This window comes from Anas platyrhynchos, chromosome 6 (assembly GCF_047663525.1).
Source record: "Anas platyrhynchos isolate ZD024472 breed Pekin duck chromosome 6, IASCAAS_PekinDuck_T2T, whole genome shotgun sequence".
Lineage (NCBI taxonomy): Eukaryota > Metazoa > Chordata > Aves > Anseriformes > Anatidae > Anas > Anas platyrhynchos.
Window position 1 is genome coordinate 15,633,742 of NC_092592.1, and position 27,919 is coordinate 15,661,660.

A 27,919-nucleotide genomic window follows, 5' to 3' on the forward strand; every position below is an offset into this window, starting at 1 on the left:
TGAAAATTAAAAAATACAACAAAAGATAGGGAAGCTGAAGAGTTTCAGAAAAAAAAAAAAAGTATATATTTCATTTCCTTCAAAGCAGGATGTTTCAAGCCCCCTCCTATTTACCTGTTCATATCACAATATCACATAATCTTTGCTCCCCACAAATGTGTTTTGTTTTTTTTTTTAACTCTATGTATTGTTTCAAGCTTACGTTCACAAGATCTGAATTTTTCCATGACAAACAAAAACAGAACTTCCTCTAGGAAAAAAGGCCTGTGTGACCTTTAGAGAATGGGGTGTGTGTGGGCATGTGTGTGTAATAAGAGAAGGAGTTTGCACATTCTTGATTAATAAGTAATCTCTTTTCACTGACCTAGCCCTATGCCTCTTCACCCTTGTACTTTTTTGTTATTAACATTTCTATTTTGAGAATGGCAAGCTGAAGATGTCATTCATCCTAGCAGAGAACAAAAAATCAGAGTTCCAGGAGTCAGAGAAGAGATTCCAACATGCACAACAAAAATAATAAGAAATAGCTACAGATTACACATATCTTGAACAGAAAATTGCTCTGCAAACACGTGAGTAAAGTCCTGAACTTTTGTCAGCACACAATTTCTGAATAATTCTGTGGATACAAACAGAAAATGTCTATGGAAAAACTAAAATTCATAAAGCAAGTCCTCACTCCCATGTAGATCAACATGAACAACAAAAAGCATAGTCCGCAACGTTAGAAGATAGACAGCTTTAATTTTATAATCTCTTTTTAGATACATATATTTAAGGCACAATCCAAAACCTTACAAACATTAACTACAGAATGTTTACTATTGTCAATTTTGCTGCTTCCTTGTGACAGTTGCCTTAGTGAGAATGAAATGTGGAACACATCTTCCTCATAAACAAAAAATCAAGCCAAGAAAACAGAACTCACCAAAACCTCTTTAGAACAGTCTTTTTTAGACAAAAAACTTGAGGGCTGTTCTCTTCATGTATTACTGTTATTACAAAACCACTCCTGCATACAATATATATATAACTGGCAATAAAATGGCACATAATGTTTATACAAAATAAAACAACCTTAAATCATACAACTGTGATTTTTGCTCCAGAAAACAAACACATTATTTCAGCAAAATAATATAAGCAGAAAAATAACTTGTCATTCATGGATTGCAGAGGGTACTATAAAGAATCTTGAGCAGATGGTACTTAAGCTTTTCTTTTTTGTTGTTTCTGATTTTTTTTTTCATTTATTACCATTTTTTATTTGGAGAGAAGAGATATGCAATATTATATTTAAAAATGTAATTGTTTTAAGAGAAACAACTCATATTACATCTGCTTGGTGGAAAAAAAAAAAAAAAAAGATTCTTTAAAGCTAAAAAAAAGCAGTTTAAAAAAAAAAAAGAAAAAGAAGAAGAAAAGTTCAGTGTTCCATTTAGTCATTTCCACCACACAACTTGAGTAGTATTTTCCGGTAGTCTCCTGAAGTATCACCCTGGAAACAAACCCAGAAAAAGAAAAGTTGAGAGCTTGTTCTCTGCTTTCTTCTTTTGGGTGTCGGGGTTCGGGGGGAATGAAAGAGAGGAAGATAAGGTCTAAGCATCTTAAATGCTAAGCTAACAACTAAAAGAGATAAAACCTGGGCTGAGATAAGAGTTTAACTCTTATAAAAAGAAGATACACGGTAAAATCTGTTCTGTCAGTAACTGGAATGGAAAGTGTCCACAGGAGAATGTATTCCTTCAACAAACTGAAATTGGTATACAGGGTCAACTGCCTATTCTGGAAAAAATCAACAGAAATCTTTTATTGAAAAGCTGTCTTCAGCAACAGGTACAGGAAATATAGTAATAAAGAATAAACATAGGAATAAAGAATAAATATAGGAATAAAGATTTTTAAAAGTCATTTTCCTTGGACTCAACATAGATACTTTTTCAAGGGGCAGCAAATGAAAGTTCACACTTTATTATGTTCAAACACTTAAAGTGATGCTCTGGCTTCAAAAGATCCGCCTCCCAAGACAGAGAACATCTCTTTCATTGTTGTGGGCAGTGAAAGCCACTATGAATGTACCTGCAACTATGCACTGAAAAGAAGACTTCATGAACAGTGTCATCATCACAAAAGGCTCTGCTAGCTGAATTTTGCCTGGTGCTCTTAAGACTAAAAAGCATTTCCTGGGAACTGCTCAATAACTACCCTTCGTTGATAAGGCTTGCAAATCCTTGCCAATCCACAGGACAGTTTCAGCTAGTGTATCTATCCATGAAAACTTTTTTCAAGATCAAAATTATTAGGAAAGAAGATATGTCTCAAGTATCAGAATAAATCCTGTACAGACATATAGCACAGTCTGCAAAACATAGAATATTACTGTTTATACATGTGGTGAAGGAACTGCTATGCACTTAGGAACAAAGAGAGAAGAACTAAGAAGTTACTTTTCAAGGATGTTTTTAACTCTGTTTTTACAGAGTAAAGGTAGGATTTACATGTATGCCCCACACTTACTGAAAACATGTTTTGAATAAGTTCAGTCCAATACGTGGAAACGTGTTCCTATTTCTGAACTGTACAATTACTTAAAATTGGTTATTGCTAATAACGTCAGATCAGAAGAGGAAAAAATGCAGACATACAGCTTTTCCACCAGTGTCTCACCGTTACTTAATTACACCTTGGTGGTTTCAGAGCATATAAACACTGTAAAAGAGCATCTTCACTACAGAGTTAGACTTGGAAAAAGCTTCTGCTAGTTGATCCTTTGTGGCTCATGACCAGGAAGACCACATAGTTACCGGCAAAATAGCCGAATCAATACTTTTTGGTGCACATGATACCTTTCACCATTTCTCCATGTTTCCTCCCAAAGACCTAGTTGAATCTCCTCTATGTCAACAACAGGAGAAATATACATGGACTTAACAGATTTGGCACCTTCACTACATGGTGAATGAAAGTGGCACCACTCACTTTCCTCCATCTCTAAGTTTTCCCATTAGTCAGGCATTCTCTTGACTTGCTGCAGCTGCATTTACAGCAGTAATAGGGCAGATCATCTGCTAAAGAATCCTAGTGATGTTTATTTTCCAACTCTTGCACTTTCAAGGAAAATAAGAGGCAATCTCTCAAAAGCATATTAGAAGCTTTAAACTTTTGCAGCACACACATGAGGTAAAGCAACATTATTACTTATTTGGAAGACTAAGTTGTTTCTACAAGGTCATACATGGAGATTGGGACAGAGACCAGACTAACACCCAGGTCTCTGAAACCTCTCTGGACTAATTTTCCCTTCTTTCCCGTTTGTTGGCTTCCTTCCCATCTCTGGCCCACACAAAACCAAGTGCTGTCTGCTCCATGGCACTTCAGACTTCACTCCCCTAATAAATGGTGTCACCGTCCCCTGGGGGTGTTTAAGGAGAGGCTGGACACGGTGCTTAGGGACATGATTTAGTGGGTGATATTGGTGGTAGGGAGATGGTTGGACCAGATGGATCCTGAAGGTCTTTTCCAACCTTAATGATTCTGTGAAATGCAGCAAACCAAACACAGCTACAACTTGGTGGAGTTAATAGCTATTGAGTGTAAGAATCCATGTTCTACTACCAGAAAGGATGCCACATCAGGAGGAAAAAAAAAAAAAAAAAGAAAAAAGTCTTACAGTAATATCTGTGTAGAGGGATTTGCCATACATCCGCTTGTATTCTGCACGTATGTCCAGCAGGTCAACCTCACTGCGTGACACCATGATTCGAATCAGAGTTCTGTCTTTTGTTCCTGCTCCCTGAAACAAACAAAACAACAACATAATACATTAATAATATGTGGAACTGTGGATAATACAGCACTAGTCAAAAACAAAAAAATCATCACCTCACAAAAGGCCAACCCATTATTAGCATAACCCCACTGACTTCAATAAGCTTGAAGAGAATTTGGCCTATCATGCTTTAATAAATTAAATTTACTGGCAGGACACTAACAGTCATTTTTATGCACAAAAAAAAAAGGGGGTGAGGGTTGGGAGGGTCAAAGGGACACAAAGCCAGGAACGTTTCGTGGGTTTAATGACCTATGTTTTCATTTCAGCTAGCCCTCCCTACTGAAAAATAGCAATTTCAGCAAGTCTTAAGCATATTCTTAATCATTTTACTAATGGAAAAATTTATTTGTTTGATGTATGGTTACATACATCTTTGGTAACTGGATCAAATAAGGTAGGCTTTTTCAGCCTTTTATAATACTGACTGTATCTTGTTAGTCTTCTAACTGAAAACAATTAATATCTTCTGCTTATTCATAATGGTTTTGCTTTTTATTATTATTATCCTTTCCAAGGTGGCTAAAGGATATATTCCAATGAGCTGTACTAGCATTTTAAAACACATGCTGTAAATTTATGTATCTTATCACAGACACCTACCTTCATAGCATTCCTCAACCTCTCTGCAAAAAAAGCTGGTGTGTTCTTGAGGCACTTAACTGCAAAAAGAAACAACCACAGAAGTCACATACTCCTACTCAATCAATACTCATGGTCATTTTTCAAGCTTAGTCACATGCTTTACATTTTACATAAACATACACTTGCAGCTTCCACCCCTTCAGTTAGTCACCACAATGATTTTTAATCCAAACACTAGCTGCAACAATGAGAACCTGCAACTCTTCATGGTTCAAAGCAAACTTTTCAGTCACTAGCATCTATCTAGTGTGAAGCAGCCATAGCTTTTACATCTAATTTTTGGTAAGAAAAAACAAACAAACAAACAAAAAAAAACAAACAAACAAACAAAAAAAAAAAACAAAAAACACTTCTACATCTAGTGACCAGACTCCTGCTTCTGAAAGGAACACAGAGAACGGACAGAAGGCATAAAGGAGAACACACTTAAGGTCCCTTAGCTTTTTCTTTAATTAAGTAATTCTAGGGCACACATCTGCAAGGGGTAACAAATTCAAATCCTGTCCTAAGCTGGGATGGAATGCCTGAACACAAGAAGCCATCTACAACAGGAACCTCACCCTTTATTCAAAGTCAGTTACATGTTTCTTTAGCCACAAAGTTCACCAGGATTCTTGAAAAATCCTTGACATGTGTATTGACTAATGACTATTTTTTTCCATTTAATTAGCACAGTTCATTAGGAATCTTTTAAGATCAAAATCCAAATCAAATTACTGTTATATTAGCCAGTGTAATATGAGAATCCTTCATCACACATGAGAATTAAAATCTATATATTGATCCTATGTTGGGTACAAGTAAACAATCATGCAAACAATCTGTGGCAAACTACACAGAAAACAAATCACACCTGACTTATATTATACAGCACAAAAAGGTATCAAAGCAAGATAGAATAAAAGCACTAGACCTAAATAGGTATATTTCACAGCAACACACATTCTATACAGGCAAAAGAACTTTTCTGAGTAGGAAAATGTATAAGTGAGAGAGAGAGAGAAGTTCAACACACAATTGTCAATGGTATGTACAATATATTTCGAAACAAATGACAGATGAAATGCATGTTTCTTGATCACTGTTAAAACACAGCTGGCACTTTAAGATGTTTTAATATGTTATTGTAAATTACCAGTTGTACAATCCAGAAAGCTTTAAAGAAAGCAAAATTAAATATTTTCAATTAGAAAACCTTTCTTTTTCCTGAAAATTATGTTCACAGAACAAACGATGCTAGATATATATACACGTGTGTATATACATTCACATATAAATAAAATCAAAATTTATTCAATAGTTATTTAGTGCATATTAAAGACAATTCTTCCTCCAAAGGCTATTGACTTCTTTTAAAGTTACAGACCCAATTCTGAATCTATATCCACATGAAATATCTGTCACGTGCCTGCAAAGATCCTTCAAGTCAAAGGACTTCCAAATTCCAACAGTACAATTTCCTTATTGAGGTCATGTTCTACAAACATGGGGCACTGTTTCTTTTCTCTAAGCCTGTTTTGCTAACGTTAATACTTCCTGAGGTGACAAATTCTGAACCCTGGAACAGGTCTGCAAATTTAGCACACTAATAGAACTGGATCCAGCATAGGTCATTATTGGGTCATCATTGTAAGGGGCAGCTTTGCCAAGTAGGGGAAGAATAATACTTATATAATTCACACATGCACCAGACAGGAGTGCAAAAAATGACCTTCTAAAAATTGATTCCCGTTTTGAAAGATTCTGTTATAAAGTTCCATGAAAAAAAATCCACAACTTTGTTTCAGATGAGCAAAATGCTCTCTCCTATCTTATTCCCAGTGATATAAAATAGTATTTTCCTATTTATTTCAATAGGATCAGAGTCAGGTGTTCTTTTATTTATTTATGGCTTTTCATCTAGGTACATCACTTTTCTTGACACTACCATATTTGAAACAAAAGAGAACACTTCTAAAGAAGCAGCACTAGATATCACAGTAAATTCAAAATAATACACAGAAAAAGAAATGGAGATGTAAAGAAGTAATCTTGTCCATGAGGGAGAGACAAGACAAAAGCAAATGCATGATTTTGTCTAGTATAGACCACCATAAATACAACTACTGCAGAAAGACTCAAGGGCTTGTTCCAGCCCCATGGAAACCAATGACTACTTTCCAAGGGATAAAAGTAGACTTGAGGTAGGAGTCTTTGCTCTTCAGAAACACTGGAGGTACTTCTGAACAGAGTATTAATAAAGCTTCAATGAGAAGAAAGGGGGGAAAAACAACCCCTTCAGAATCAAATATAAGTTTTCTTTCTAAGAAAACCAGGGAGAGGTAACTAATTAAACATTAATGAATGCATTTTTATTTATTTCCAAAGCTGTTCAAAATATGCCATTCTCATCGTCTCAGTGGTTGCTATAGATTTTCATCACTTCATAAAACAATGCCAAGTACAGTTAATAATTCTCTCTCCCCACTTTAACATTCAAAATTTAACATGCAAAATTTAAACTCAACAGCTGCCTTAAGCAAAAGCCTCATCTATCTTTTTGAGGTGATTTAATTGGCCTGCTTTACCAACTACAGCCAAGGTCAGAGAAACCTCAACATAAAAAGCAGAAAACTGGAATTATTACAAAGAACAACCACCTTAGCTGGAGTCACATATGGAACCATCAAAGCCAGTCTTGGTGGAATACCAGAAACAGACTTGCTAAGACATCACATACCTACTGCCAGCATGCCCTTTTCCAGGTCTCCAGACATTTCACTACATATGCTTTTTTCAATGTCCCGGTTACACATCCTCTGGTACTCGCTGAAAACTGTTAAGATAAGATTTCAGAAATCAGTGTCACAAAAGAGATGGCACTGGTGCATGCTGAATGGCTTGGTTTTAATCACGCTTCTCAACTTGGTATTAAAGTACACTCACAAAGTTTTAAAGTTTCAAAAATTAATACTACATTGTTAACCATTTTGTTCCATTTACACATCTTAATGCTCCTTCTAGGTTGTCTAGTTGAAGACAACTTAGTTGAAGAGCTACACCAAAGAAGTGCCATAAGGGAAATACTGGGAATTCTTCTAGGAAAGCTTGGGTGTTCAATAAAATAAAGAAGGAAACATTCAGCCACTCTCATCGCTCCCCACATACATGCACCTTTCCCCTCTACATACGTACCTCAGTCTAAAACAAATTCCAAATGCTATGTGGTTACTGAAACATTTCCACACCACTACAGACTAAGCTAACACCTTATCACTAGCAAGCAAGATGGGAAAGGAAGGGATACAAATGCCTTGCATACACACAAGCATGTAAAATTGAACCAATTCTAATTTCTCAGTCCTTTTATCAGAGAAATATTTGAATGAATATGATCTCTGCCAGCTCTGATATTTAAGAAAGATGATCATGATGTACAGCTCTTGTGCACCCTTTTCTTCAGCAGAATTCATCCTGCTTTCCATTGAGGTATCATTACCCTCATTTTACAGATGAGGAAAAATGGCCACATAGCAGTGTTGTACATTTTTTGTCATTACACACAACAGAATCAAGTTGATATTTATGTAGAGGTCTGGGCACCATTACCTGCTCTGAGGTGGGCCCTGCTTCTTGCACACAGAATGGCATTGAATTTGGATTCATCAGTTCCTAGACGGTTCTCTCCAGCTGCATATAACTCCTAAACACAAGAGAATTCATGTTTCATTAATTAGAAAAGCATTTAAGCTGAAAAGCTGAGTTACAAATCAGTTCGCTTACAAGCTCTCCTACCTTTAATACTTATTTTTTAGTTTAAGTACTGCTGAAAAACAGGAGCACAAAATAAAAAGCAACTAGTTTTAATTTTCCTATAACACACTATGAGCCTTACTCGCAGACTTTCTAGCTTACTGATGCATAAGTGCTTAAATGCAAGAGCTCTGGATTACTAAAGGAAGAAAAACTTATTTAGAAAGTAGCTGAAAACAATTCTTCCTAATAGGACTTATGTATAGCTTCTTCTCTATACCCCTAGACTTGTGCTGGGACACTCATATCTCTGTTGGCATACTATGTTGAAAGCTTATTGCAATACTATTCAGATGACAGTAGTGTCCTGAAATGATCCAGGATTTTCTCTCTCTGCTCTGTGGTGAAGCAAAACACAATGAAAAAGTAACAAGGGCAAGAGTTACTAGGTCCAAGTGCCTTATTTGCTGCAAAAATCCAGAGCTCCTTAATACATGCAGCAGCTAATGCAGGTGTTGGACACATTAAATTTTACTCCACACACACAATTAACACAAATCTCTTTGGAACATTCCCTTAATAAGCAACACAATGGAGTCACCCAACACGTAAAAACAAAGAGATTAAAAAAAAAACAAAAAAAAAACAAAACACAACAGAACGAAATAACAGCCAAAAACTATGGCCTCTATTCCCTAGAGTTTCCATCTTTGTAATGGGGCTCCATAGCTGTAATGCTCTGTCAGGCCCTTTCATAACCCTTCCGTCCACTGAAACATGAGCAGTACTGCAGCAAAAGTCACACAGTGTCCAAAACTAAAACTAAGCAGAAACCACACAGTCACATTTCAGAGTACTGAGTTATTCAGTTGACTATACTAATAAAGATGAAAAATTTCTTACTGACCTGCACGTCTTTCTGGACAAGAGACATGTCAACAGCTGTACTTTCATCTCTGTTTCCCTGAAAGAATTCAGAGATACAAAAATTGAAAGATACAAAAGTTTTGCTGGAGGGCTTTTTTTATTTTTATTTACAAACAAACAGAAAACCAGCCACTACAAACACACACACACACACAAAGCTTCGAAGTTCCCAAGAGACCTGCATGGGAGGACATGTACAAGTACCTGAGAAAGTGAAATTAAAAGTCTCTGGAAGTGTCCAGATGTGTCGCTTTTTATTGCTTCCTCCAGAGTTTTCTTAAATTCTGTAAGAGAGCCATAATCACGAATTATCATACACCCCTCCTCATTTCCCAAATTTATATCATCAGTGATTAAGACAGAAAATGAAGACAATTTGATGGGACTGTAACAAATCTAACCTGCTTTGTAGACCCTGTTGAGTTCTTGAATATGCTCATTACTGCGAGAAGCTAAGATTTCAATGAGACAATTTTCATCTGTGCCAACGCCCTAAAAACAAAGCACAAAGAGAAAACACTCGTCTTACTTCTATAACCTTATGTGAAAGACATGGAAAAACACATAAAACAAACGTAATTCAGAATAGCACCTTGATAAAGGTGAATTCAAAGCATGTAGGTTAAATGGTGCATATAATATGTTTCCAAGATACAGATATGTATTTAAGATACAAATTGAAGGGATAATTAAAATGTGTATGAAGGCAATAGTTCATTTTAAAATGTCATCTTTTACACTGTATTTCAGGCATTTTACAAATCAATTGTATCTACCACTGAAGAGTGATCTGATAATTCTAATAGATAACTTCCACTAATAGATAGCAACAGCTGCAGTTACAATACAGCTAATATTTCATCCTCCTATCTACTCTAAAATTTGAATGAAAGAACATGTAAATATATGCAATGACTCAACAATAAAAATACTTATTCCACCTTGATTGAAATGCTGTCTGGAAATACAGATGTTTGACATTTTTATTTTAAAACTTAAATATTAATAAAATAGTTTTATTGCTTTAAAGAGAAACAATATACAATACTTCCTTAATATTTTTAAAAGTGATTAACATGTGCTAAGAAAATATACTTTACAGGTGGAGAAAACAAAACAAAAAAAAAGAAGGTACACCCTGCTCCAAATCTTTATTAGCCTAGTTTTTAATAGCTGTTTTTGAGCAGTGAGTGTAAAGGCACTGGAAATTCTAAATTAAGCTGGCTTAGAAAAGAGTTGCTTCAGCGGCTTGCTGACCATGCAATAAATGAACTGCAAAGCCTGTCAGAAATTACTTCCTGACTTTTTTTCTATTTACTAATGCTTTTGTTACAACACAAACCTATTAAATGGTCTTCACCTTTATTGCAGGTTATTTATTTAAATAACCTGTGAAAATATGAATTCTCTATTTTACTATTATGCAACTCTAAGAAACAGAGTAAAGAGTGGGTTGAACATCTGAATGAAGAGGACATAATGTAAGGTCAAGCTTTTAAATGACTACCAAAAATTGCATCAGCTCAAATATTCCTTTTATTTTATGGATTAGATCTTAGAGATATCTCCTACACAAACCTTTATAGCTTCCTTGATTTCATAAGCATCAAACATGACAGGTGTCTTCATCATTGCTAAGATTGTCCTCTCAAAGTTACCTGATAACTCGGACTTGAGATCCTTGATCAAATCCTAATGAGAATTAAAAAGAAGGGAAAAGAATTGACAAATATAAGCACCAGAACTGTGACGTTTAAGTAGAATTCTGTATGGTTAAGCATCAATAACTTATTTCCAAAGTAAAGCTACTCCACTTAACATTAAAATCAGCAAATACTCACATAACTAACATCAAAATAAATAGATTGTGCAGACCAAAAGGGTGAAAGTAATCACTTAACAGAGAAACTGTTTTATATATTTCATCTGAAATGCTGCATGCAAATCAAGAGCAGGCAAACAGGCTATGGACTTGTGAACTATCTTCCCCGTAAGCAACCTCCAACCTTCTTTCCAAACACTACTGACTTCTTTCTGATAAAGTCATATAGTCCTTATTTCTTCTTCTTCTTTTTTTTTTTTTTTCTGATGTATTTACCTTTCCATAAGCTGTTTTGAAGGACAGGATGATCTGCTGCCGTTGCTTGTTTGAACGACTTCCAAGACAATCTATAATCGCTTGCTCATCAGTTCCTGCATGTGCACAGACACCGGAGAATAAGCATGCACGTCACGTGAGAATTCAGCTTTTTATTTCCATTTCATTCTACCTCTGTCAAGCTCAACTGAAGGACATACACGTCTCTAACTCACCTACTACATCTCTTCTTGTATATAATCACAGAACTTCAAATTCTGCTCAAGCCCAATCACAAACGCAGTGAGAATACAAAAAATAAATAAATAAACCCCTAAACCACGAACTACTAAATATCAAATTCATGAAGTTCTTTATGTCTAAATTCACTTCCAATAATTCTGAATAACTGAGGACATCCACGTTTGAACCAGCCCACTCAATACATACATTAGCAATGGCAAAAGACAGTCTTGAATCAAAGCTACAATTCTATTTAAATTAAATTGTAAATCCACAGACTGCTCACCAAATCCCTTCATGGCCTTCCTCAACACTTCGGCGTCCCTCAGAGGGTCAAATCCTGGTGCATCAGTGATTGTGCCTCGGTTTCCATACTAAAACCATAAAAGTTAAACTGCGTATTAGTATTACCAGTAAAAGACCTTACATTGCTATTTAGGAAAAAAAAAATACTACCATTTTATTTTTTGTTAGAAAAACAAGACAGCAAATTCAACAGAACCTCAGCAATTTGTTTCTATACCTACATGATGATAGAATATAAAGTCCAAAGGGTTTGATGATATTAAATTTCCCGTCCAATTAATTACGGTTTAATTAAACTCCATATACACCTACATATAATTAAGTTAAGAAAAAACAAAATTAATGAAATTTGAAGTAATGCCAAATCTTTCTACTCTGATAGTGTAGTAGAACATTTATTTGAAATCATATATGCCTATATTGCTTGCATCTCCCTGTTCAATCAAACTTCTTCTCATGACATTTTCAGTTCTACGTGTACTCTCACATACATAAAGAAAACATAGAAAAACGCATAGAGTCACATTTTAAAACAAAAGCTCTGAATGTTCTTACTGCTCCAGGAGAGACTGTAGGGCCTGAAGGTCCTGGAAAAGAGGGCATTGATGGATTCACGGTTTGGCCTGGTGGGTAACTTGGCATGGGCTGCTGCCCTGGGTAAGTTGCTGGTTGTTGTCCCGGATAGCCCACAGGCTGCTGACCAGGAGGTGGTGTGGGCTGACCCGGCACAGGGCCGCCTGGATATCCTGGGTAAGATGGCATTCCTGATGGTGGGTTTCCTCCAGGTGGAGGATACATCCCGTAAGAGGGTTGCTGTCCTGATGGAGGTTGTCCAAAGCCACCTGGAGGGACTGGTGGAAAAGCCCCAGGTGCTGGAGGATACATGCCTTGTGGTACATTTGTCCCTCCAAAAGTCCCTGCCATATTGGATGCCTGCAATTACAGTAAATAAAGCAAGAGACAAGAGGCATACAAACAATTGAGTATTAATGACATGCTTAGCACGATAAATCTCCCCCCTCCACCCCCAAACAGATACACAGTTCTGGATCTGCAAAGGAACTTTGCAATAATCAGGTTTTAGTGGCAAGCACAAAGGAAAAAACTCCATTCAGTTGACTCTTGTCTCTTTAACCGTAAGCTGCCCTACATCAAGAAGCAAAATCAACATCTACATAACCTAACCACTGCATCTAGCATTACGTTCCACTCATTCAGGAAAGCACAAATAGCTAGACACGTCTTATTACAAAAAACTTATGCACATGAATCCCAGAAACACAAAACTATGCTTATTTCTTCTCTGTCCATGGCTGCCTTACATTACCACATCATCATTTGAGTGCAGAGATCCACTGTGAGCATCCCCTGGGTATTTCATGTGGGAGATGCATGCATTAGTAGCTTAAAACTAGCAGGAGTTCCTGAACTGCATTAGGAAACACATCTGCAGGAACTGCCACGTAGAGATCCATACAATATCCACACGCAGTATCACCTTTTCACATGACACACTGACCATCTTCTACAGAAGATCGAGAAGGATTGACATTTGATGACTGCAGTGTTCTCAGAACCTAGTAGCTGTGGATATTGTTATGTGCACCCTAAATAGTATCTCATTTTGACTGCTGATTTCATTTAATCACTGCCTCAGAAATGCATCTATGATGCAAATGTCTTTGTATAGTGTGCCTTCTTTATGTAGTATAACAGATTTCTGAAGATTAAATTGTCAGAAGTGTCACTCACTTCTACCCTATGCCAAAAAAAAAGTCATACTGGAAATGTCTACATTTTCTTCAGTCAATATAAAAGGTTTTTACTGCTGATCTGTTAAGTGTTATTGTTTTTAAGAGATCCTAAAATATACATACATAGGTATGTAATGTATTTATATTATATACAGCTGATGCTCCATTTTTTTCAGGAATGAATCACTTACCTCAACTGCAGAGCCATGTTCCTTAATCAACTGGCCAAAACTCCGGTAATAAGCAAAAGCAGAACTGTGTTTGTCAATGTGAATATATTAACAATGGACAGTCAGTGTTAATCATATGTTCCCCTATACCTCCGCATAGCAAAAGCAAAGTTTTATTACATATATGTCCATGTCTTTGGAAGTTAGGCTCTAAAGACAACAGTAGCTAGTGGTCTGCCTTCCTGAAATAAGGAACAGCTTGTGGCAACCATTTTTCTTCAACAGATGATATTGAATGCTCAGCACTTAGACTAGACAAAGCCAGAGAACTCAGAATAAACCTGTAAATAAACCTGTAATAAACTACTTGTCTGTAAGGCCAGAACCACAACTTTGCAATTAAGGAAGTCAAGGTAAGATATATTTAAATGAAAGCAAACTCACCATTCCAGCCATGTAGTTTGGATTGAATTGATTGGCATAGCCAGCCACATTTTCCAGACCAATTGGAGGTGGATTGGAAGGTGGATTGGAAGGTGGATAGGCAGCACCACCCCAAGGACTGCCACCTGAAATCAAACACAGCCACACTGAAATAAAAATCTACACCTTTTAATACTTATTTCTTACTACTTATATTTCTATTGTAATGTATATTTAACACTTGAAGTTTGGGCGAAGGAAAATCAACTGAAGAGCTACATGCTAACAGTACAGCTATGATATAAAGAGAAGCCTCACAGATACTTCTAACCACAATAGTTACCATTTAATCTACACATTCCTCTTTAAAACAATATATTTGGAGGCTAACAATCAGGAGGCAATACTGTAAACACCATATTCTGATTACAAAGTAGCTTCTCAAACCACAAATTGTCTGGATATTCCAATAGGAAGATATTAATTCTTCAGCTGTTAATTTGAGAGATGTCTACAGAGCACGACACAGCACATTCACAGCAACCTGAGTAACAAAACTACTTGGCTGCACACAGCAGCACAGCCGTGTCAGCACAGCAGTCACCCCAAGTCAAAATATTTTGCAGAGGAATAGGCTAGTTTGGTGATTTTCAGTCAGTACACTGCCTTCCTTTCTTGCGTAAGGTTGCATAACTCTACATTTCACCATTTATGTGTGATGACAACATATAGCTCCCCCACATAACAACTAGTAGTTACATATTTAATCTGTTTTGTATTAGTATAATCAATATCGTTTTCAACAGTTCTGTCCTTTCCATATACAACAAATTGTCTGCCTAAGAACAGCGAATTGGGATATTGTCATAACTCAAGTCATAAATTTTTGTGGGATACAGTCTTAAATTGTGCAACTCGTTTCTCCTGTTACTTGTTTTTCTCACCAGCTGTGGGACCATGTACTGACATGACCCAGTACTGACAGGACACTGTTCCTTAACACTTATTGGTTTGGGTCAAAACGATGACCATCTACCAGTTTTACCTGCTTTGTGTGAGATGAATTAAAATGGGCCTTATATAAGCACTCATGTAAATCAGAATCACCAGCCAAGATAAAAACAACAACCACCACCAAAACAAAACAAGAGGACTTAGTGAGAAAGCACAAAAAGCTGAAGTGGGCCAGGAAAATCCTTCAGTCTTCTTCTTCATTTATGCCACCTTTCCACTCTTGATAGGGCCATCATCATCACTTAACGGTGACTTTATCCGAACAACTTACCTGGGGCTGGTGGGGGATATCCCGGTGCTCCTGGGGGATATCCTGGGGCTGCTGGGGGATAGCCCGAGTAACTCATTGCAAAGATCTGAAAAATATATGATACAGTTATTTTCTGTAATGCTTCACTAACTACAACATATAAAATTAACAGGCAACGTGTTAGCAGCAGCCAGTCAGCAACCTTTAGATATAAACTGTGCAAGTTAGAGGCTTTTCTGGCAAAACCTCTTCCCATTTCCTTTTGTTGGGCCAATAAATACATTCAGATATCTAACCAGCTGTACAGTCACTCATCAGACTATTTCTCTCATTAGTTTCAGTTAATAAGAGAAACTTATTAACTCGCCTTGTCTATTGTATTAAGGATGCATCACTTGAAAATGCTTACTTCATTGCACTGTTGAACAAGTCAACAAGTTTGCAACCTATACAGAACAACTTTATTATTCAAGAGGAGAAAAATCAGCTGACAAACAAGTGACATCTTCAAATGAATCATTTTATGAAAAGTGGCAGAAGGCACTTAAACATGGATGTCTGCAGAAGTGCAAGGTCAAAGTAAGAAGCAGAAAGGATACACTTCATGCTTTATGGCAGTGCTGTAAGCATGAAAGGTTTACTGAAGGGATAAGATCACTAAAACTAATTGGATCTCTCGGAGTTGATACTGCCTCTGTCAGCACAGAAATGTACCAAGTCATTACTGTCCAAAAAGAGAAGTGAAGTGTCAAAAAGGAAGAATACCTACATAAAAAAAATAAAGTGAGATACCAGAGTACAGAAATTCTTATAATTAACATAGCAATTATCAGGATGAATGCTAAAAGTAACTCAAGGAGCTTGGTTTCAGATCAAGAAAAACATCCATTGAGTCTTTAGCATTTTCAAGGTTATTTTAGTGACAATTCCCAGTCTATTTTTAAACTGCTGTGCAAATACTATCCCTTTCTTTTCTTTCCTCTCCTCTCTTTCCTCTACAGCACGCCCTTTTGTATACGGCCTATTTTGCTGTGTTTTGGATTTCATCTGTGGAATATTATTTATTTATTTATTGACTGTTTTTGTGGGATTGTTTTCTTTTTGCATAATCATGTTGACTTTCCGACTTGCATAGCTCTTTTTCCATAGCAGCAGTGGAATGAAAAAGCACTTCCCTTTTTAATTCTATTTTTAAAAACAGAAATGTGTTTAGGAAATCTTCACTTTATTTAGAAAAACGTTTTGACTTCATGCTGAGTGTATTCATTTAGATTTAAAGAGAGAGAAGTTGACTAACAGAAATTACAATAAACAGAACTGCCTACAAGTTACAACTGTCCTACCTCTACTTCGGTGCATAAAGCATCTAACAGACTCAATAAATACAAAGACTTATTTCTTAGCAATAAACAAACAAACAAACAAACAACAACAACAACAAAAAAACACCCTTTAACAGTAAAACTAGAAAGGATGTCTGTATCTGGAAAAAAGATTTCCATGCATGCAAATCTAAGCACTGCCCCTTCCATTCATCCCATCTCTTCATTCTTCTTTCCCCACAGAAACAGCAGCGAGGTGGGGCTCAGCCAGGGCATGGCCATTACCCCACCAGCACCTTTGGTCCTTTTCCTCTTAGTGCTGTAACACATTAACAATTCCCCCAGCTTCACACACGGGCAGGCCGAGCAGGATGTGCAGCTGGCAAACCTGCTTATGTTTTACAGCATCAGGCTATTTAGATCAGTGAACTGTCAATCACAAATGCCCACAGTTAAACCCCAAGAAAGGTCCAGGGAAGTCAAAGGCACCTGCAAACCCCATGGGCTAACTCTGCATGTTCACTTGGAAGAATGGGTTGGAGATTAGGCAACATTACATTGTTCATAACCGGTATCTAAAAGGAAAAGGCTCATGGAATGTTTTATATTTTAGCCAAATGCTTCAAAATCTTCCGTATAACAAGATAAGTATTTTTCTCATATTCTCTTCAGCACTGGTTTCCAGTATGATCTCCTGCTGCACTGGGCAGTCTGGTAGGTGAGCAGTGAGGTGAGCAAGGGCTGAGAGGAGAGGGGCTGCCTACAGCAGAGGAAGGTGGCTGCTGCTCTTTATTACAGCTCTTACTCCTGGCAAGGGATGCAACAGAGGTGGCTGCTCTGGTTGCTGATTGCAGTCTTTGACAGCCACAGCATGGGCCACAGACACAACCACACCACGACACGCTGCTCTCCTTGCCCTCCTCATCACTCAGCCGAGAGCTACCAGGGCTCTACAGGATGGATGCGAGAGCCCCAGCCCATGTCCTCTTCTAGCCCTGCAGGGACCCAGGAGCTGGAAGCTCCCCACAGCCACAGAAAGCTCCACACACCCTTTCTCCCAGGTACCCCTTCCTAATTTTCTCACTCCTCTCTCCCAGCTACTGTTGCACAGCAGCCTTTTTCTTTTTCATCCATCTGCTCTCCCAGAGGCCCACCCAATGTTGCTCTGGCCAGCAGCAGATCCCTTTGGAGCATCTGGAGCTGGCTCTGATCTGACATGGGGCAGCTGTTGGGCTCTGCTCACTGCCACCTCTGCAGCCCCCCTGCTACCAAAACCTTGCCACATAAACCCAGTACAAAGAGACAGCCCAGGCTGTGCAAACTCTGGAGATCTGGAAGGATGGGAACATGCAGAGAAGCATCTGCCCAGCTCTGTACCTTCCAAGTGTTAAATATCTGTGAATGACCTATGCAGAGAACTGATTTGTAACTCGAAGATCAGACTTGGAAAATTCAGGATTTAATGTGGGACATTTCCTTCAAAGACTTAAGTATACCTTAAATAAATTGCTTCTGGCTTATATCACCTGACATAACTGCACCTGGAGCTAGGTCTGTTTTCCTGATTGTGTCATATGCACATGAGAAGGTCTGTCCTAAGAGAGGCCTCAGGATCGGTTTTCCAAAGGACACCAGACAGCTGAGGTTAGCTCGAACCAGACACTAAGAGGAATACCATGACAGATACCACAGTGGGCCAATCTACTTGCTAACACCAATAGAGTTTCCAATTCTACGCTGACTCCAGTAGAAGCTGGCAAACTACACAGCCAAAAACCACTCGGAGAGGCAACCAAGCTCCACACTGGCAGACAAGTTGATGACTTCCTCCAAGGCAGATTGGTGTTCCTCACCAGTTTCATCACAGAACTGAAATGTGAATCACAATGAATTAATCCTTAATTGGTCACTGCCACATTTCTAGGTAGCTGCTGCTGCTACAAAAAGAATGAAATAATGAAATACAACCTTATCCGTTTCACACTGCATTCTTCTCTACTTGCAAAGACTTGTATGTTACGGAACTATGTTGTCAAAAGGCATAAAAAAATAATCCCAGCTCTATGCGTTCAGCTACATGATGGGTAGTCAAAGGCAACCATTGGTTGAGACTTTGTCTGAGGCCAGGAAGAGAAGCCATCTCTCTGCCTTTTGTCCCCAGATCCATCAACCTTCAATCGCTCTAAGAAAGAAAACACCTTGAAGAGTTTCAAGCAGTACGTCCCCAACTTCAAGTCTTTCCGCAAGGTCTTCGCTTAGGCTCTTGCAGCATCGCCCTGTTACTCCCTACGGTTACTGTGTGGCACACACCCTTGTACAGAAGACAGAGCTGAAAGGGAGCACTACCCAGATCACTGTGCTTCCTGACAGCCAGGATGAAGCACATACAGGTATGGCTAAACCTCTTCCCCTACATATATTGAGATACGGTAGTTAAGTTCATTTGTTAAATTGCTGCCATAGTAACAGCCTCCAGACCGTGTTTTTCATTAATCATTCCCTAGGAACAGCACGTTGCTTCACCTTCACCACCTGATTTACACACACCTCAACCAGGGATGGCCTCAGGAGCATGGAGCCCTGTCACAGTAGGACACAGCAAGAGACAGAGCAACAGGGGAGAACGTGCCACACGCGGGCCTTGCCTGCAGAAGATGGGAGGTACAAGAGGTTTAAATTCCAACCCCACACAGGGAACAAACACAGTTCAAACTGGTTGGCAGGACTGCAAGGAAGCTTCATCAGTCAAAGCTGCTGGGTTTCCTGCCCTTTTCTGTGGTAAAATCTCACCTAAGCTAAATAATGGTTAAGAATTGGCACAGCAAAGACATGTGTTTAATAGCAAAGGGCACAGAGGGCATTATTTTCAAATTTCTCAATAGCAGTTGATCTTAAAAACTCAAAAACCAACAGAAAGCAGAACTGTTTACTTTGTTTTCCTTAATAATAATCTTTAAATGCATGCTGTAACTACCTGCTAATTTATCCTAGGAAAAATATCCAGGCTTCAAAGCATTCTTAAGAATAAGAATGAATGCTTCATTACAGAAAGCAAAACAGAATTGTCATCTGTTGGCAATGTTCTTTCAATTACCTTTTTTTGCAGTGATTAAAGTGTAATTTATATTGTAAGCACAACCATGGTGCTAAAATAAAGAAAATAAAAAGGACAATTACTACTAAGTCGATCAAAAAAGCCAACCTAGAGCTAAGTCATATCTCTAATGCTTATTAGTCACAAAGAGTGTATTTTTGATGTTCAAATTATTAGAGCACTTATTTATTTTTAGCTTTATAGATAATTGTGCTGTTTATCCGATTGCTTTTTTGCCTTTTTATTTCAAGTGTAAACATAGCAATGATAGTACACTAAAACAAACAGCAAGATGCTTTTTCAATACAGCTTTACATATAAATTTAAGACAAAGGCTTTTTTTTTTTTTTGGTGGTGGAGGGTGGGGAGGAATGGGACAGGAGTTGTTTGTCTTAGAAGGGTTTTTGCTTGCTTTTAATCCCATGTGGGCGATTCTGTTCAGATTAGAAAAAAATAATAAAAGAGCCTTTTAGCAGTAAAGCTGAAGTTGAGAAAGCCAACCTCATTAGCACTCGGAAAAAAAAATGTTACTATACATGAAAAAGGTCTCTTTGCTTCTTTTGAATGCTATATTTATCCGAGTCTTTTCACAGGAAATTTTTTCCATATGGGTTTGATTCCAGGCAAACTAGATCCACAAACACACCAACTGCTCGCATTCAAGAGCTTCCATGATCACCACCTCTTCTGTACGTCATCACGTCTCCGCTGGCCATTTCTCTAACTTAGCAAATATTTACCCCTCTAAGTTAACTTCCCTGACCACTCCCACAACCTTGCTTTCTTTTCATCTTCTGAGCCCACCTTCTCAACTTTTATGCTGCTACATCCATGGCATCTTCCTAGAACTGTCAGTGAAGTGGGACACCTGCCTGCTGACAATAAAGCAGTGACACAGGACAGGGAAAAGAGGATTCAGAAGTCCACCCTGTAATACAAATACTGCGTGGGAGGATACAGGAACAGCAAGTTCTGTGTTTACTCAGCCATAAAAGAAGCAGTGCACAAGAGGGAAAAAAGAGTACAAAACCAACCCACAAAGAGAAAAAGGGAGCACCTTGAAGAAAACATAGAATAAATACTGCTACAATCATCTCCTCACTCCCAGTGTTCATCCTTAAAGTAACACCTACAAACTCTAAATAAAGATCTTAGGTTGTACTGCTGCAGTGGATACTGCTATCTCACCTCATGATGCAAGACAACTGCTCAGGCTCCGGAGTATTTTCCTGCTTGTTTTGCAAAGGAAGGGGGGAACAGAGCTCTTTCTAAGACACAAAATCTGTAATACATTTTCCAAAAGAATTTTTAAAACAAGTTCCTGTAAGCCACAGCACAGCAGAAAAGGCCTAAAAATGGATTTCTGTAACTTTAGTGGCTGTTGTTCAGTCTCCAACAACGCCAAGTTACAATAATTTGAGGGCAAAAACTGTGAAAATATCATGGCCTATATTTGTTCCAAATAACTTGCTTAATTACAACTGTTTCCCAGGGAACACCGAGTAAAGGTGAACCCTTGGCCTTTTCCTTTTCCAGGTTAATTACCAGGATGTAGTACAAAAGGCTGCCTAAAGCTATAAATTACAGAACTCCTCTGTGCAAACCTGCTCAGAACCTAATCCTTGACTATGAAATCAACAGAATTGGACACCTTACAGTATGCTGTGGATTTTCATCACAGGTCATCTAGGGCATCCACCACTATGCTTTTGTAAAACAAGGACAAGTCACAGTCAGCATCACATTAGCTACCTGCCATTGCCTTATTGCAGTCTAAGCAAGATTTATCTTGGACTTGCTTACCCACTGCAGCACAGCAGTTGTTCTCTCCTACACCAGCTCTAATGTTCTTCATCCATCCTGTCAGATAAAGAGCCCTGCAACGTGGCTTTCTCTGAACTCTTCTGCATGTGACTCCCTGACTAGCTTTTCACTCATTTCCAATCTGTTTAAAGAAACTGGTAACAGCATTGGTTTGCCTTCCAAAAAGGTTTAATGTAGTTGAGCTCATCTCAGCCAAAACTCTAGAAACCTCTTACACAGAACATACAACCCATACTTTGTCTTTATGAACCTTTTCCAGTTTTCACCCAAAATGCATATTTAAAGAGTACTAACACATCATCCATTCCCTACAAAAATACATTACTTTAAAAAATAAACCAACACCCACAACTCTAAATTGATGGCAAAATGTAAAATGAACTCCAAAAAGGTGTCTTTTTAAAACTATAAATATGAACTGTTTGCTAGTATTACAAGTCAGGAGCACTGCTGTTTGTGATTGTTCATCTATTTCAATAGCATTACTATAAATAGCACTGTAAAGACACTTCTTTTCATGAAAAACTACCTTTTTTGATCTGCTGCAGCAAACAGAGTGGGAAAAAAAAAACAACAGAGAAGGCAGCACTGACAAGCATTGGTCAAAAAAGGGTAGAGCAGAAGATAGATACTACGTCCAACAAAGCAAATCTGAATGGAAAGAGAGACCCATAAGCCACAGCAAAGCTGTACAAACGTTAATTAAGAACATTCATGTGACTGATAATTTCCAGTTATTAGTTATGTGTAAGAAGCACGAAGCACAGCATTACAGCCTTACACTACCAGGAGATTCTGACGTGACTGTCACCAATTCTAGACAAAAGTGCAAATATATGCACTGCAACTAAACCTCTTGCAATGAGAAGTTAAAATGTAAAACCACTGCTCACAACTGAAATTACATGTAAGATTAACCTGTTTCAAATATTTTGTACTGTTTAACACTACTTAAAGGGTCATCTAAACAGCACTAGAAATGCTTCTCCATGCAACAGGAAAGAATGAGAATATATGACCAAAATAAGATTCTTCAAGACAGTGAAACAGTTGCATTGATGGTACCTGCACCAGTACAGATTTTCTATTTCACCGATCATAATTTAGGTAAGAAGGGATCTCTGAGTTCACACAGTCATAGAATCACAGAATGGTTGAGGTCCCCCAGGTACACTTCCTTAACAACTCGAGAGCCATATCCTGCACAAAGAGTCAAAATTTCAATGGGCAAGTAGTTCATACTCTAGCTGCTGGCACAACCAGGCCTGCCCACGATGTCAACGTAACACCTGCCTTCATCTTTGGGGTCCAAAGAACAGACAATGGGGGAAAGAGAAAAGGTAGCATACCTTGCATCGTCATGAAGGTCACACTTAAGTAGTTAAACACTTATTCCCTTAGCATGTTGTTTGACATTTTTCTAGGAAAATCATAAGCATCCCTGGGTTTTCTTACCAGTCTCTATATACATACTCAAGACAAAACCCAAAGAACTTGAGTTATTTCCAGATCAACTTCATTTTGGCCTCCCGCTCTGCCTCGAACCAAGCATTTCCTTTTGCAGCACTCTCTTCCAGTGTTTTCTTTGGAATATTTACAGTGCAGTCAGTCAAAACACGTGTGACAATACAGATATCACAACACCATCCTCAAAACACAACAAAACAGGAATACCAAAATAGGATTACAACATGTTTGAAGAAATAACAGAATGAGGTTCTATTTCAAAGTCATAACCTGCCATATAAGATAATTTCTTGCAAGAACAGTCATGCTATAAATAGTCTGAGTTATGCTCTCAACTGACTAATGCCTCAAGGATTTATACTCATCTATTTTAAGTTTTACCATGCAAGACAAACTTTTGCATCTTCAGTGAAAGCCAGAATAGGTAAATACTAATTATTCCATTTCACGAAGTACACTCTGCAGGAAAGCCATCAGAACTAAAGCAATAGCATAGTATTTAGTACACTAAAGCAGTTACCAGAAGAACAGTTAACTGTTCATCTCTTGCCACTGATGCGTAATTAGCTGCTGTGTGCAAGACCGAAGTGCACAGCCAGGAGCGGCCCTGCTATAAAAGCCTAGGGCTCCGTGCTCTTCAGAGACAACAGAAACAAAAGGAAGAACCAAGTTTTCCACTATGTCCTCTGCCAACACTTCCTGCATTTTCATTGTCTAGGCTGCAAAGGAAGCCAAATAACAACACTGAGCTTTTAAAGGGACAGCTCCTCAAAGAAAAGCATGCTTATGAGACCTGCAAGGGACATTTGTTAAAAGCTGCACACGTGAGACCTGCACTGCGTACCAAACGCCAGTGCTCTGCACCAGGCTGGTGGCCTTCGGACTCCCCCATCTCAAAAACTGGAAACTACGAGTTTGCAAACATATCAGCTTTTCCCTAAAGGTGACTGCTTTTATGCTTTCTAGACATTGAAGGGCATACACACAGAGGTGTCCAGAAACATTAAGTAAGTTATCACTCATCTCAGTGAGCAAATGGGCATGCTTGGTTTATTTCTGACCAGGAAGAACTACTGATTTTCAGCTGATCAGTTTCTCTGTACAGAAATTGACATATTCAAGAAAGAACCAACTTGGCATAAAAAAACAGAAACCTGGGTATTTCACAACAGCCTTAAAAAGTAAATGCCTTACAGTAAAGGACTGACATACACTTCACACGAGTATAGGAGTTTCCTACACCAAGGACAAGTGCCCCGGCATGGGCGCAGCACCCAGCCCGTAGAGGACGAGCAGAGCCTCCTCCTGGGCTGGCTGGGGCTCTGGTGGCCACCGTGGGCTCTGCACAAAGCCAAGCTGGGTCTGGAAGCAGCACACAGATGTCACAGACAGCACAACCATTACATTTTTTTAAGGGCTCTTTATATGTAGCCTCCTCTTCAAAAATTATGCTTTTAACCTTCCCTATAAGCAAATAAGCCAGTGTCTTCTTCCTGAAGCAACCAATGCATCAAGAAAAAGAGGAAGCAACATCTGGGCAGGCCTTCTTTCCATTTCTCGTGTATCTGTTCTTAGAAAGAGCAGTTGCTGCCCATCAGATAGTACCATGATCCTGCTCTGCGCAATGAACAGCTGGGCTGTGGGGTTCTGTGGGTTTTTGGTTTTGAGAACAAGCACACAAAGCCTATTCGGTCTGAGCTCCTTTGATCTGATGATTAGCACTGGTCCAGACTCAGCATCTGGGACAGCTGAGTAGTATGGACACAGTTCTGCATATCACACACAAAAAACAGCTGCTAAGCACAGTCAGGACTGGCTGCCTGGTCATCACACCCAGTTAATATTTTTTCAAAAGATCCCAGCAAGCCTCCACTCTGACCCACAACTGACTCTGCATCTGCCCCAACCTCACATCAAGATCTACCTTCACATCAAGGTTTTGTAGTGGGCTTCGATAAGATCTGGAACAAATGTGAAGCAACAACAGAAGTAATGCACTGCAAATATTTACTGCTGCTGTTTGGTTTGTTTATCTGTCATCTGCAGCAGGTATTGCATTATGTTCTTACCAGCTCAGGGAACTGCCTGAAGGAAGTTCAGCTTTTACACCACCGTGCAATGATGAGGATGAGGACAAAACATTCACCCATGCCCAAGTGGGCAAATTAAAATCACAATAGCAATATTTAAAGTTTACAGTTTAAAACTAAGTAAAACTGAAACAAACAAATGTAAAGCCCCCCAAAACAAACAAACAAGCAAAACTAAGCAAAACAACACCCACAGATCCATTCAAAGAGGAGGCCATGTAAAACATTTGCCTATCTTCTGAAAAAAAAAAAAAAAAAAAAAAAAGATAGTTAAACCTGGGTGTTTTACTTTAAGACTGTGGCTTAGAAAAATGATGAGCTTTTAAACACTGCTACCTTTTGGGGAAACTTTCTCCAACTCTCTGGATGTTGTTACTCATTGTTACTCCAGGTTATTCAAGCCTGGCACCAAACACAGCTCTAGACTAAGGGGTCCCAGGCTGAGTTTCTGGCAGATCACTCTTCCTGGGGCTGAACAAATGGCAAAGACAGGTTAAGAAGCTGCTCCAAAGACAGCCCTCAGCTGCCCCCGAGCACTTTTGGGTCACCAAGTTCAGCACTGGATTGCGCCTCCTCCCCTTCTAAATTTGGGTATTTTAATATGCAAATACAATTGCTTTCAAGTAACTGGCAACAGCAATAGGAAAGGAACCACCTCTGTTTCAGCACACTGCAACAATTTAAGTTGCAAATTGGTGGAAGTGTCACTCACCCGAGCATAAACATGCAGCCTTCTGTGTTTTTTTTTGTTTTGTTTTGATTCTTAATATGCTTTTGCTGCTTCTGTAATGACAGAGCCTTGACAAAAAATAAATGAAATTTTCAGAAAAAAAGCACTGCTATTTCTGTAGTCACCATAAAAGCACCTGCTCTTTTTGAGTGCATCTCTGCTTCAACTATAGCTTCCTTTCTTAAATCCTACAACATTACCACATCTCATCGGATCTTGGCTCTGAATAATGCAATAATATATAATAGACCCTCTACATGCTCTATCTTTTGAAACCTGCTAGAGCTCTAGGAAACAACATCCTGTAGGTTTCAAATCAGACAAAATCCTTGGCTTGCCATTTTGTAAGCCAATGAGCAGATGATTTATTCTGAATTATTTAATATTAGTCTTTAAAATGTTTTTTTCTTTTATATACTGCCTTGCCTATATAACTCTATATGATATCCCCATCCCATAATTTTTAATTTTTATTTGCATTGCACAGAATTTTCACTCTGATAATTCAGAAGTTCTAGAGACTATAAAAAACAAGCTCAAGAAGTGACATAGGGCACAAATTAGTGTGATGATTAGGATGGGAATCCTCAGTTCGGATTCACAGAGATATTTTGTCTCCTGATGTCATACCAAGGTCAGACAAGATAAACGCACATAAATATCATTGTTGACATAGATACAAGATCATTAAGCCCTTCAAACCATGCTGAATCTGCGTAGGCCCTCTATTACATATTGCTTTTGTTTGTTTGTTTAAGTGCCTGGAGGCAGGGAAAAGTAGCAGAAGTAGCCACAAAAGCACTTTCAGGAAGGTGAGCACCCACAGAACTGCCACAGGGACCTGGGTAAGGCTGGGATAAACACCCAATGCAAATTATCTGGTGCATCAGTCAGAAGAGAGTGGTCCATGTGACTTTTAGAGCAGTTCCAAAGACAGGAAATTACAGCAATAGCTAAGCTGTGGCAGTTTGTGAACTCGAATTTCAACTAGTGCTGCATTTCTGGCGTTACCACATGTGCTCCAGCAGACTACGGACTCATCCTACAGCAAGTATCATGTGCTGGTGAGGTGGGAGTGAGGTCGAGGAGTGAACCCCCCACCACCCACAGCAACCGTCCTTTCAGATGGATGCAAGAAAAATCTCAGTAACCAGCTCCTTCATTTAAAACATTGAGCAGCGGCTGTTCCCCTGCTGTCAACCTGCTTGCTGCTTTCTTCTCCTTCACGTCAGCCAGCCTGTGTCAGCACGCCTGTCCTCATTCTTTCCTCAGCCGCTTCCAGCTCTCCTGCCACTCCCTCCTGCAGCAGATGTGCCCCTTAGCTGTTCCTCCTCCTCCGGAAAAGACTTCCAGGAACTCCCAGGAACCTGACTGAGGGGGAAAATACCCCACTATACAATAGTGTGCTGCACTCCCTGCTGCCCAGCCTGCCGTTCTGCAGAAGGGGCTTGACAGTGCTCCAGACTTCTTCTTTTCTGAATATGGAGACGTTTCTGCTGTGGCTTTTTTTTTTTGGTCTTACCAACGATTAAGATCTAGCACGAGCTGAACAGTTCCGGTATTCAGACACTTGAAGGCCACGCAGTGTAACTAAAAGTAACGCACGTTGCAAGCAGCTCGCAGGAGGAGACACTCGGCTAGGAAAGGGCGGCACGGCTCCCCCGACACTGCCATGTCGGCTTCTCCCCCACCGCACGCACCGAAACCAGAAGCTGACAACAAACCAACCCCGGCGCTACGCGGGGACCGGCGCCCCCCGGCAACCGGGCAGCGCTCCCCCAGCCCCGGGCGGGCTCGGGACGTGCCGCCAGCCCCCCGCGGTGTCCCCCCGGCCCCCCGCCACCCCTCTGCCCCCGGCTCCTACCACGGGTCCCGGAGCGGCTCAGGTCGCGCTGCAAGGCGGTGGCGGTGGCGCAGGGCAGCGGCTGCAGGCGGCGCCGGGCTCCGCCCGCCCGCCCCGCCTCGGGCCGGGCCGGGGGCGGGCAGCGGCCGCTTGGGGCCGGGCGCTACGCAGCGGCCTCT

The 27,919-nt window shown here is 39.3% G+C and overlaps 1 protein-coding gene across 1 annotated transcript; it reads right to left on the reverse strand.

The window, feature by feature from the left end:
* Positions 1–724: 724 nt before the first annotated feature.
* ANXA11 (annexin A11) lies at positions 725–27,919 on the reverse strand. The gene is made up of 15 exons (XM_027460140.3): positions 27,762–27,919; positions 15,392–15,476; positions 14,128–14,252; positions 12,315–12,692; positions 11,740–11,827; positions 11,232–11,326; positions 10,712–10,825; positions 9,535–9,625; positions 9,338–9,417; positions 9,114–9,170; positions 8,063–8,156; positions 7,194–7,289; positions 4,433–4,491; positions 3,671–3,793; positions 725–1,498 (listed from the first exon to the last, which is right to left on the reverse strand). The coding sequence occupies exons 2-15, from the start codon at positions 15,465–15,467 to the stop codon at positions 1,439–1,441; spliced, it is 1,536 nt and encodes a 511-aa protein (XP_027315941.1). The 5' UTR covers positions 15,468–15,476; positions 27,762–27,919; the 3' UTR covers positions 725–1,438.

What these genes read in the sequence shown, in the direction of transcription:
- ANXA11 (XM_027460140.3), bottom strand. Translation starts at nt 15,467, where the DNA reads ATGAGTTACTCGGGCTATCCCCCAGCAGCCCCAGGATATCCCCCAGGA. An exon ending in CAACAGGGTCTACAAAGCAG is followed by an intron (nt 9,418 to 9,534) that starts GTTAGATTTGTT and finishes GCTCTCTTACAG; the next exon opens with AATTTAAGAAAACTCTGGAG. An exon ending in CAGGGCCCACCTCAGAGCAG is followed by an intron (nt 7,290 to 8,062) that starts GTAATGGTGCCC and finishes TTATCTTAACAG; the next exon opens with TTTTCAGCGAGTACCAGAGG.